The sequence below is a fragment of the Oikopleura dioica genome, chromosome 2 (genome assembly GCF_907165135.1).
Source record: "Oikopleura dioica chromosome 2, OKI2018_I68_1.0, whole genome shotgun sequence".
Lineage (NCBI taxonomy): Eukaryota > Metazoa > Chordata > Appendicularia > Copelata > Oikopleuridae > Oikopleura > Oikopleura dioica.
In genome coordinates, this window is record NC_137292.1 from 211,343 (window position 1) to 224,163 (window position 12,821).

Genomic DNA, 12,821 nt, shown 5'->3' on the forward strand with positions numbered 1-12,821 from the left:
CAGGTACTGAAAATGTCACGATATCACGACTGTCACGAATTGGCTGAATATGTCACGAATTTCGAAAAATTGGCTTCAATTATTTTTTGAATTGAGCAATCCTTCTTCGTGCATTTTCTGGTAGATAACTCATTGTCTTGGCGGGGCCCAACTCTTACTGCACGCAAAACTCAAATTTTTCGGCCTCTCTCACTGACGATGTCACGAAAAAAGTGGTCAATTTCTTGACATTCCTGACATTCGTGACATTTTCAGTGCCATCACAATTTTTGGTATTCTAACCAAGCGCCCCCGATTTTAACCCCTAAAAGACTGATCTTGGCCGTTTGATTCTGATAATAGTGACAAGAAGCATTGCTCTCTCAAACACTCAGTATTCGATACTGTTGGAAGCAGAGGGAAAATTTCTGACTCTAGGCAGCGAATGGATGGGATCAATTGTTGAATACGAAGATAAGGCAATTTGTTTCTCGAAGATGTTTTCTCAAGATGATACAAGCTATATCGACCTTATGGGGATTAAAAGCAACGAATGCAGCTATTTTGCAAATGCTGTTGTTAACAAAGAGAAATTTTACATTACAAATTATGTTTTTGAAGTGAATTTTGCAATCGAATTCGATTTAGGAAAAGATTATACGAAATTAATTTCATTTTAGGCTGAGTTCAGGTTCTCTTACTAGGTTTCTAAAATTAAGTGTTTTGTTTGAGCGCGGATCTGTCCTGATAAGTATGATAAAACTTATAACATTTCTTTAAATCTATAACAAAGAAAAGATCACACTCGATTTTACCCAAGTTAGGACGAACAAGAAGATGCACGTTTTAAGCAATCCGAATTTTGCTTTTCACGACGACGTTTTTCCGGTCTTCGCCAAAAACGCAGCTTTCCAGCCTTTATTTTCTCGTTCAGCTTCTTCTTTCACGCGACCGTTTCCGAAGACAATAATCCCAAACCGTTATTTTGAGTCATTTGAAGAGTCTCAACACATATCAACCCTCAAACTCAAGTTGAATGGAAAAGAAAACTTCAAATTTCAAATAGAATTCGAGGCAAGAACTCATGGAATATAATATTTATTGGCCGTAAAAGACGCGTAAAAGACTGTTTTTCCATCAGGTTACAGGGTTGAGGGGGAGAGTCCCTGTATCTTACAGAGATTCTTTTCAAGAGTTTTCTTTTAAGACAGCTATCAAACTGGCCCTTACCTCAATGTTTCATTTCATTTTTAGAAAATATATTACAAAGGTTTAGTTCAAAAAATATACTAATGAAATCAATAGGAAAGCGACAAAATTGAAAAACAGAAAACTATCATGGATTTACGATTTTTCGACGAAAAGACGTTTCTCAGCTTTGGTGCTAATCAAAAGGGGCAACTTTGGATAGATTCATCTTTTTCAAGCGAACGAGCATATTTTAATCGTAATTCATCGAAATCAGCGGAATTTCAATTTCAAATTCATTCAAATTCGTTAATTACGACGCTGGAAATTGTCGAGGAAAGGAATTGAAAAAAGTTTAATTTTATATCTCGATTTTTCGAAAAAATGAAACTTTTCTAGAATCCGAATTCAATCGGTAACGAAATCGTCTTGAATAAAACTGCTTTTGGAATGGTTGGACTGGAAAGAATTTATGACAAAAGAATACGCATCTTCAAAATGGACAAAAAAACTAAGATAAAAAATCTTATATATTTCAAGAAAAAATCGACCCATGTTTATGTCCTGAATAATTTTAGAAATCCCTATATGCAAAGAGGCGACGGATCAATGCAAGAAGTATCTCTAATTGCTAATGATTGGATTGGTACATATATTCTCGACTCTCGACAAGCTCTTTTAAATGGCCAGCTTCATATCTTTGGAGGAAGTGGATATAGCACGCGTTCTCCTTATCAAGTAAATAATTCAATCCAAGCAGAAAAAATTTTTTAAGATTGCTCGCTTGGAAAGATGTTCATTTACCGAACTATCAGTCAAACTCAACAATTTTTATTACAGTGAGCATCAAGCTCTCTCAATAGATAACGGCACCAGAGGTTAGCTATACGGTTAAGTCTATACCAGATTCTTTTATCTGAAAAAATCATGGTTTCCTTAACCCTTTAGGCGAACATGGCGTTTTAAACGCCACGGGATCTTTGGCGGACAATTTCTCTATGAATTTCCCGATGACTTGATAAAATTTTTATTGTTCTGAAAAATTCAGACATTTTTCTACATAATGGTCACTTCAAAATTAAATGAACGGAAGAAATACTTCTTCTAAAATCAAAAAGAAAAAATCCGATTCCCCAAAAATAGGCTCAGTCACGCGCTTTTCCTTTCAGAAAGGGAAAGGAAAGAGAGAGCGCGCTGCATTTCTCTGTTTTTCGGTATTACTTTGCTGATCATTTACCTAGGGTCGGCGCCGACACTCGACCAAATCGACATTGTCGGGTGTCGGTCGGGCTTTGGTCGGTACCGACCCGACCCGACATTGATTTTATAAAACAATTGGTCGGAAAGTGGTCGGAGGTGGTCGATGGTCAGTTTTTGGTCGGGTCGGTTGTCGGAAACCTACGCTTTTTTCATGTGAGAAAATGACTGAAATTAAAATTCTGCCTTCTGAATCAGCGAATATGCTTGCGAAATAGTCATAATCGCCGGCCAGACCCACAGACTCCGTCGTGAGATCACCCAAGGTATTTGATTCGTTTTCAGTTCATTTAATCAGGGGGCCTCACAATCCGGACTACGGAAAAACAAAAAAAGCGGAGAAACCTGATTTGATTAAAGAAATTCGAATTTACGGGTAAATAGAAAAGGGTTGGAATAATTTATTGGTAAAAACAAGAAAAAATATTAGCCAGGAAAACGACAACCCGGGTACGGGTATCTATTTTCAAAAGGGGTTTATATTGCCTGTAATATTTTTGTCGGGCAATTCTTTCTTCTTACGATAAAACATTATAGCTTCAAGCTAATACGCTTTTTCTACGTTTCTGGTCACAACTTGTGACTCACAAGAGAAAAGAAGAAAGACCACTTCCTGCAAAACCACTTGAGTTAAATATAAAATTCTAGCACCTACTGCCTCAAGCGCTCGTACACTAACTTTTTTGATTATTTTTTTCTGAAATTTTCTTTAAAAAAACCGACAACCGACCCGACCAAAAGGCCGACTCGACCCGACCCGACCCGACCATGACTTTGGCCATTTCAAAGTGGCCCGACCCGACCCGACATTGAAAAAGGGTGGTCGATGCCGACCCTAGTCATTTACAGATATTTAGGACTTAAAAATTGTGAACCAACCGATTGTGAACCTGGGCGCCCGCCACCCCCCAAAGGGTTAAGCTAGTGTTTCTAAAAATAATATCAGAATTCTGGTTATGTTTTTAGTACTTCTTTTTTGCTCACATTAAATATATTATTAATTATTAAATATATTAACTATATTGATTTCAGTTATTGTTTGTTTCGACAGCACAAATGAGGCCTGGGATTTCACAACAAATCAAGCTATAAGGTATCCACCTGCTTTAACATGCGATCTGTTTGATGGATCTAACATAACGACCTCAAATAAAACGAATGTCGACCATAAATTGGGTGGCTTGGAGCTATACAATGGTAAACCTACCGCTATTGGGGGAATAGACAATTCGCAAACCGTGGAGACACTGACTGAAAATGGATGGAAACTACTTTCTCCTCATCCACAGTAATGCCGTTGATAGTTGATTCCAATAAGTTTTAATTCAGAACTGAAAACTTCTTATTTTCAACAATCGGACTCCCATCTGGAAGTCTTTTGACTTTTGCGAATAATTTCGATTTTGGTCCTAATCAAATTTACAAATTAGAAGGCAACAAATGGTTCTCAATGGGTTTTCTCCAAAAGGTAAACATATCTGAGCTTTTTTTTCGTGCAGCGATCACATCTGCCAATAAGACAAGCTTCTTCAGTCAATTTGCCTTATCTATAAAGAGTTAGAAAACTTCCCCTGAGCTAAATTTGTCCTTTCTTTCTTGTCAAGAATTGAAAAATTACTACTGTTTATAATGAAATTAGTTTGTCAAAATAATAATTATCTTTTTGCGGAAAATTTTGTCAATCATAACCGCATCTGCCGCACTTAGGAAGTAAAAATTTATTTTGTAAATTGCAAGATCAATTAAATCATAAAAGTCTGCAAAGAATTATTCCCAAATAATAACTCGCCAACAGTTTCAAATTAAGTCTGTTTTCGCTGACTCAGCGATAATGATCGACAACACGATTTACCTTTTTCCCGGCGAATCCTTTTCAGCAGATCTGGCCATACAAAGGGTACATTTAGGTCAAGGTTCTATTTAATAAGTTTTACAATAGCCTTAAGTCTCTTTTTAACGACATGAAGCGAAATACGAGCACTTTACCTTAAACCCTCAATTCACGCGCATCTCATAAACAGTGAAGAGCGTCGAATTGAAACTTGTTTGAAACCTTGATTGAGATTCCGAAGAAAAGATATCGAAGACTGATATATTTTTACCAGTGGAAGATTCAAAAGAACGTCCCATCATATTTTTATCTTCTGATGATTTTTGCTGATTTTGATAGTTTTCAAAAATAAAATTAATAATTCACAACATTTGATATAAATTTTTGTTAATTCTGCGCAAAATGCGTTTAGCAGGAAAAAAATTCGTGCGTTCATGCGTTAAGAAAAATTATACGATTCTCGACGAAATCTGATGGTTATTTTGGGGAAATATATAAAAGCAGAAAAAAGATGTTCGACTTTCAAAATAGCCTAAAACTAAATTTACCGCTTTAGTTCTTTTTAAAGAAACTTTATCAATAAATTATATTAAATTTGAGCATTAGCATTTCGCAAAACCGTATGTCTCGCAGGAGGGATCGGAACAACGGGCGTTTTTGCATGTTTGCGCATTAAGGTTAGACTCTGCTTGTCTGAGTTTCCGATATCGTCAACCTTCTTCGAGGATTAAAAGGACATTCGTTACTTGCAAAAAGCGACCAAGACGAACAAAACCAGAATGACAAAGACGGCGATGATGAACAGGCGGCGAAGCGATTTTTTTAACCCTCAATTTCAGATCTGGCAGTTCGTCCCTCAATCTGATCATTCTTCGCTCGGAACAGGTAGATTATTAATCTAAGATTAAAGGAATAGCTTTAAATCTTGGGTTCTTTAATTGCTCCCCTGACTAAGTTTTTTTTTCAGTTTCTAAAATCATTCTGCAGCATTCACATCAAAGCCAACCTCCCTCGCCCCTGGCTGCCCGACCACTTTCTCTGGTTGGTCTCAAACGACCATCGCTGGTCGACAGTCAAGAACTACGCCCAATGCGTCAAGATACAACCAACGAGGACAAGCTAGCTTACGATCTCTCCGAGCGAGTCTGTCAAATTATGCAAACGGCTGTTCCTTCGCTTAGAGCGAGAAAAATTGCCACGCTTTGCCAAAGAGCTAAATCCATCCCGGAGGTGAGTTTTTTTTTTTATAAAATTCTCATATAAGCTGAAATTGATAAATACTGGATGCTATAAAAAACTATTGTAAAAACTGAAAATAAGCAAGCCAATTAAATGAACTCCGCTCAATTTGTTTTTCGCAAAACTCCGCGTTCCAACGCGTTTTTTTGCGATATTTGATGATGATTGAATTAGGCAGCAATTTCCCGATTTCCGCCAATTTAGTGTTTTGTTTTTGAAAATTCAGCTTGTTTACATAATTCTAGCGCGTCATTAAACAACGATCCTGCGCCGCCGCACTTCTGACCAGAGTAGACTCGAATTTGGTTCTTTCGCTCGAAACTCTTCGTGAATGGAGGTAACATCAGGACCTTCTCTCTCTTTTCCTTTTGCCCCCTATGTTTGAAGAGTTTTAAGTACAACACTTTTGTATTCGTCATTAAAATTCGAACTTTTCGGGTTTTTTTCGCAAAATTTTTCCAATTTTTCCGCTGGTAAGCGATTCCCTTTATCAAAGTAAACCCCTCAAAAATATCATAAAGTTTCTTCGCCAGAGGTCCAAGCTTACTTTCGAGCATAAGTTATGCGGCATAACTAAATAATTTCATTTAAGGTCATCCGAATGATACCCTCGTTTGGAAAAGTCTGAACTTAAAACTTACGAAATGACACCCTTAAGAGCATCTAGTAGTGAGCGAGCAATTTTTATTTCCTTAAAGACCCCCCCTCAGCTTTTTTCGAAAAATCTATTTTCGGAATTTTAAAATTTTGACCCCGGAAATGGATTCTAAGGGTGAAAAAACGATTTTGAGGCTTCATTTTTTGGCGGTCTATCTCGACTCTAACACCCTCGAAATCGCCTTTGAAAATTGGGCATTTTGCGAAAAATTGACCAAGTTCCCATAATTTTGGCAAAAATATTGAATTTTCCTGGTCATATATTCGTATTATCAAATTTCTGAATAAACTTTAACCTAAGGACGCATTATTAAAAAAAGATTACGGGGGGTCCTTAAAAAATTTTCTTGCTATAGTATCGACAAAAAAATTTTTGAAAAATCAATGTTGTTTTAGTAATTTCAAGATGTTAAAACTAATTTTGAAAAATAACACAAAAGCAAGTCGATTTGGTTATGTCTCCATTTTACGGTTAATTTCTAAAAAGCGATAACCAATTAGTCGGGTTATTTGGGCAACTTGTTCTTTTACAAAATAGTATTTATATTCAAATAGGCGCTGCTTCATAACCCACGTGGATCAACGTTTATTTTTGATTGCAATTTGAAAAGTTATTTTCAATTTTGTAATTACAAATTTCTAGAGACAAAATGATGGCCATAAACGCGCAGCGAAATGAGGATTGCGAGAACAACGAAGATTTGGACGGAACGATCGGCCGTTTTTACAGCTCCATGACAAGAAAAATCACGAAGGCGCAAAGAAAGCCGAGAAAATCGAAATCGAGAGGAAAGAAAAACTGAAAGCTTCAAAAACATCAATTGACGATTTTTTCTTCAAAAAATATTTGAAAAGCGATACCTTGACTAAAATAATTTTCGAAACAATTTTTTTTTGTTTAAAAATTTTGTATATTTTTAAAATTAACTATTTATCTGACGCTATTGATATAACCTTACTGTACAAAACTCTCATATTTACTGTGAAAGGGATATCTCAATAAATGATTACAAATAAATTTACAAAGATAAAATACAAATTTGAGGCAAAAGTTTTATAGACAAAAATATTTAGAAAAGAAATTGAATATTCCAGCGAATATAACCAGCTGGCCCGACATAAGGAGTTGAAACGGACTGTTCACTTCCACCGGAGCTGTAAATTTCTTCAGTTTTGTTTGTTACGTTTCCAGATTCTGGACAGATATTTTCTGCAATTGCGCGAAATTTAGAAGATCCTAAAATATACAAATATAGAAAATTAAAGGGCGCTACCATTTCTTTTCGTAATGTAGAGATACCAAATGGAGCCATCACCTTGTTTCGGGCATCTTATTCTGAGTTCATTGCAGGTTCGATCGTACGATTCATTCCATGCAAACTTAAAAGATATTTAGTTTATACTCGGAAATCGCTAACTAACTTTTAAATTTATTTGGCGGAGGCCATTTTTGACTTTTTCAGCAATCGTCGAATGGCAGAATTTAACGTTGCTATACGTATTTCCATTTGAATCTGTGGTATTATGAGACAGCTTATATCTCGTATCATTATCATCCTTTCCATAATAAAAACCTAAAAAAAATAAATTCAAAGCAAGATTTCAAAGCTCAACTTACCAAGTCCCTTCAAACTATCAGAATTGCAAAAATAAACTTTGCTGAAAGTCCTCGCTTCTCTTAATTCCGCTTCGAGGCTTGAAATCGAGCTCTCTAATCTGGCAAAGAGCTGAATGTAACATTCAGAATGTTCCATCTGATATACCCAGCTGTTCCAACAAAAGGCGTTGAAACACATTGTTCGCTTCCACCAGAGCTGTAGATTTCATCTGTTTTGCTTGTCACTTCTCCGGTTTCTGGATGTATGTTTTCGGCAATTGCTCGAAATTTTGAGGAGCCTCAATTTTTACGAATAAAGAAAATCGAGAATTATTACCATTGCTATTTGTTATGTACAGATACCAAGTCGACCCAGCGAATGTTTCATCTTTAGCGACACATTTCGGGCTTCTTATTCGAAGTCCATTGATCGTTTCGTCGTAAGATGATTGAAAATGAAACTTTAAGGGTACCTAGGTCGAGTTTGGACACCTCCTTAAATTATTTTCTGACCGTAAAATCGAATTCTTCAGGTTCTGAGGAACAAAAAACTCTACAATGACCCTATAGATATCTTAACGTTTTCACCGTCAAAATCCACTTCAAAGTTTAAAATCTAAAGGAAATGCTAGCGCCTCAAATTTGGACGAAAAATTTTCATCTCTGATTTTACTGATTAGGGGCTTAAATGAAAGCTTATGGCCTGGTTAACATCGTAATCAAGCTTAAAATTGCCCCAGAAAATTAAATTCATCTCAAAATCGGGGAAAATGAAAGCTTACCAAGCAAAAATGCAGAATTCGCGAAGACTAGTCCAGACTTTTGGAAATTTAATTAAGAAAGTTTTAGAATTTCATCAAAAGCTACTGACAAAATTTAGATGAGGGTCTGAAATTTATATTTCAGGCTTAAAAAAGGGGGGTTGCTGAGGCAGATATCTCGGAATTTCGCCATTTAGTTGGTCCATTTTCGGCGAGATTCCAACTTTGACGGGCTAGATTTCCAAAAAAATATTGACGAATCATTAAAAGCTACTGACAAAAGTGAGATCTAGCTTAGATCTTTCAAAAAAACTATTGTACGCATTTTTTGCCCTTCCAGGTTCCCAAGAATAAACCCTTAAAGTCGGCCATCTCGACCCAGGTACCCTTAAAGATTTGATTTAACTGAAAAAGCTCACATTTTACCTTGAGATTGATTTGACGAAGACCATTTCTAACGTGCTTTGCGATTGTTGAATGACAAAGACGGTCATTTGTGAAATTTCCATTTGGCAATGAGTTTCGTGTATCGCAATCATCTTTGCCAAAATAAAACCCTGTAATATATTATCGAGCTATTTCAAATTGAATTTCCCACCGAGTCCCTTCAAGCTGTTTGACTTTGAGAATGAAACGGTACTAAATGTCTTTGTTTCTTTTAGCTCAGATTGAAGATTTGAAACTGCGTTCTCTAATCGGGCAAAAAGCTGAATGTTCCATCTTATATATCCAGCTCTTCCAACAAATGGGGTTGAAACGCATTGTTCGTCTCCGCCAGAGCTGTTGATTTCTTCCGTTTTGTTGAGGACTTCACCCGTTATTGGATGTATATTCTCCGCAATAGCGCGGAACTTTGAGGATCCTATTCAAGTGAAAATTACTGATTACCAAAATCAAACAGAATGTTTTTACCATTGCAGTTAGTGATGTACAGATACCAAGTTGTGCCGGCGCATGATTCATCATCCACATTAACACATTTTGGGCTTCGGATTCGGAGTCCATGGATTGTCTCGTCGTAAGATGATTGAAAATGAAACTTTAAGTTTTTTTTCTATTTTTTAAAAGAGAATTTCATACTTTTAGATTTATCTGACGAAGGCCGTTTTTTAGTTTTTCAGCAATGATCGAGTGTGACAAAAGATTGTCATTCGAGTTTTCCTTTTTCATGAAACTTCGAATATCTCTGCTATCAGGACCGTAATAAAAACCTTAATTTTCTCATACAATTTTCATTACTTGGCTCTCTTACCAAGGCCTTTTAGACTTTCAGTGTTCGACATAGAAACACGAGAAAAAGTCCTTTCTTCTTTAAGTTCAGATTCGACAGTTTTTAAAGATTTTTCTAAGCTGCTGATTGTCGAGGTTTTCGACTTGATTGTTCTTTCATGATCAATGATTTGAGATTTATTTCTTCTAACTTCTCTTTCAAGAGTATCTTTCTCATCTGTCAAAAATTGATTTTTCTCATCAAGATTTCCATTTTTCACCACTTCGTTTTCAAATTTTTCTTTCCAATTATTTCGATCATCGAATTAATGCTGATTTATTCGCCTCACAACATCAACTGCTTCTTCCGAGTATTCAAGCGTTTCCTGATCGACCCCGAATTCCAATTGTTCGATAAGACCACTGATTCTTGCATTTTTGGCGAGTAAAGAGGCATTTTCAACTCGTTGAAGCTGGTCTTTTCTCAGACAAACATCAATCAAGTCCTGGCATCGAGAAAAAATAGTTTCTGGTTCATGTTGATTCGCTAACAAATAAAAATAAGAAAAAACAATGAATGTTTTTGTACCTTCATAAATATTGAAAAGAGTTTTGATATGTTCTTCGTTTTTGTCCAAAAAAGGATGAGTCAAATAAGCAGTTTGGTAAATAACCACCCCCATCGCCCAAATATCCCTCGCAAAAGTCAGCTGATCGCCCTTGTTTCTATTAATCACCTCTGGAGGCAGATAATATTCAGTTCCGACGATTTCAAGAAGATTCGTTGTCGTCATACCGGACGCAACTGCCTCGTCATCTTTTAAGTGATTTTTTTTAAGATTCCTTTCGAAAATTTCTCGTGTTTTTTTTATCTCATTTTATTTGGCAGAGACTGGTTTCGGAGTAAAACTCCTTCTTCAGGCTACAGATCAATAAACAGTTAACCCAGAAATATGATGTTACCTTGAGAAGCGAAAAAGCGCGTCTGAGTTAGAGCGAGATTACAAACGAGATAAAAGCGCGTAACAGAAAATGACAAAAAGGGGCGCCAAGATCTTGGCTCTTACTCAGACGCGCTTTTTCGCTTCTCAAGGTAACATCATATTTCTGGGTAAACTGTTTATTGATCTGTAGCCTGAAGATGGAGTTTTACTCCGAAACTAGTCGCTGCCAAATAAAATGAGATAACGACAAGGTCAACTAGAGAATTATCTAATTTTTCATAAATCATTCCTGAAATACCGAAATCGCCCACAACCACCCTCATTCTCTCTCCGATAAAAACATTTGAAGGTTTAATATCTCTGTGCAGAATTTCTTTCGAATGAATGTAGCTTATTCCATTCACAAACTGGCAAATTATCTGAAGAGCTTGATTTTCAGCCCAATTTTCGGGATTTTCCGCTTTTCTTTCGATGAACGAGCCAAGATCACCTAAAAAAATATTTTTTTTCCTAAATCTTTTTCAAAATATCACCAGCGGTCATGAATTCCATCGTGATCGCGAAATAGCGAATATCTTCGTTGCTGAACGAAAATCCTTCAAAAACTTTTAAAATGTTCCGGTGATCGAGAGTTTTCATGATTTTGAATTCTTCTTCCGCATCTTTGGCATTTACAAGTCCTTTGAGACAAACCTGCTTTCTTTCTGAATAATAATTTCAAATTTCGCCTTTTTTTGTTTAAAAAACCGTAAATATCTTCGACGATCCAAAAAAGCTTCGTTTGATCATTCGATTCTCGAATATTTCTCAAAAAATTATATTTTTCATTAATTTCAATCGCCATTTCAATAAAGAGGCAAGGCTTATTTCCCGCGAGAGTATTTATGCCAGCTATTGCAAATTTGCAGAGAAAATCAACATTTAAAAACTGACGAATTCACATTGATGAGCAAGAATTTGTGCTCATGCAAACAAAAAAGGGAAATTTGAATCAACAAGCAAATTTTGCTGTATTTTTCACAATTGCTTAAATTTTTCATATTTTTTATCTACCTATAAGTGTTCTTTATAATAATTACGAAGAATCTTGAGATCAGAAGAAATCTGATAAATAATCTCGCCATTTTATTTCATTTTAGGGGGAGGTGGTCGAAAATTAAGATTTTTCAAACCAAGATTGAGAAAAAACCGAATGGGACAAGAAAATCTATATTTTCTAGGGTTGAAGATAAACGTTGAAAGAATGTGGGCGCGTGGAGAAAAAAAAATTTTTTTTTTGAAAAAATTGAGGAAAACTTCATGGAAGTGGACCCTACTTCAATCCAAGATTACGGGCAAAATAACTTTTTTTTCAAAGATCAAACCTCATATGATGATAGAATAGACCCTTACGGATGTGGGCGCGTGGAGAAAAAGTAGGGTTGCTATGATAATTAAGGTCGTAACGGCCGATTTAAAAATGTCGTTTTTGCTAAAAATGGTCAGTTTACACTTAAAATGAAGTTTTCCAAAAAATCGCCAATAACCCTAATTTTTTAGATATTTACAATTCTGACCTGATAAAAAAACTATATCTTCCAATAAAAAATGAAGTTCTGTTGGTTTTAGTGCGAAAAACAGCTTCTAAAATTCCGAAAAATCTCGACTTCATGACCTAAAATCAAAAATTTTCTATGTTAAAGTTTATCCAATCAAAAAAAGCTGGACACCAAAAATGCTTCTTTTTTAATGGAGAATTCAAAAAAATAATCAAAATTTTGAAAATCGAAAAAAAAATTTTTCGACCACCTCCCCCTTAAACGCATGTTTGTTTATCAGCGCCAGGAAATTATTACAGTGGATAGTCCTATCTTGGGTAGGTCACTTTAACGCGTCGCTACCCAGTTTAGGATTAGGCCGGCGCGGCCTTTTTTCTCTTGAGAAATAGAAATTTCTTTTTCAAAATATGGCCTCGCTACCCAGTTTAGGACAAGGCGGGCGCTACCTTAGAAAGGATTATCCACTGTACTTAGACCATTTTTTAAAAATAGACTCAGTCGACTTTGCTTTTTTATCAAGAAGAGTCGATATTTTTAAATAAGTTAGGATAAGTTTGTACCCTTGAATGTCTGAATTCTTTTCCCTGAAGACAATAGATGATAGTTCTATAAACATGCATA

General features: G+C 35.9%; 1 protein-coding gene across 1 annotated transcript; it reads right to left on the reverse strand.

Moving 5' to 3' along the window:
- Nucleotides 1-7,221: 7,221 nt before the first annotated feature.
- LOC145700829 (uncharacterized) lies at nucleotides 7,222-8,873 on the reverse strand. Its single transcript, XM_081778154.1, has 5 exons — nucleotides 8,086-8,873; nucleotides 7,770-8,047; nucleotides 7,574-7,725; nucleotides 7,426-7,531; nucleotides 7,222-7,388 (listed from the first exon to the last, which is right to left on the reverse strand). Exons 2-5 carry the CDS (start codon nucleotides 7,945-7,947, stop codon nucleotides 7,222-7,224), a joined length of 603 nt encoding a protein of 200 aa, XP_081634280.1. The 5' UTR covers nucleotides 7,948-8,047; nucleotides 8,086-8,873.
- Between the last annotated feature and the right edge of the window lie 3,948 nt (nucleotides 8,874-12,821).

What these genes read in the sequence shown, in the direction of transcription:
- LOC145700829 (XM_081778154.1), bottom strand. Translation starts at nt 7,947, where the DNA reads ATGTGTTTCAACGCCTTTTGTTGGAACAGCTGGGTATATCAGATGGAA. An exon ending in TCCGCCAAATAAATTTAAAA is followed by an intron (nt 7,532 to 7,573) that starts GTTAGTTAGCGA and finishes ATATCTTTTAAG; the next exon opens with TTTGCATGGAATGAATCGTA. An exon ending in CTACATTACGAAAAGAAATG is followed by an intron (nt 7,389 to 7,425) that starts GTAGCGCCCTTT and finishes TGTATATTTTAG; the next exon opens with GATCTTCTAAATTTCGCGCA.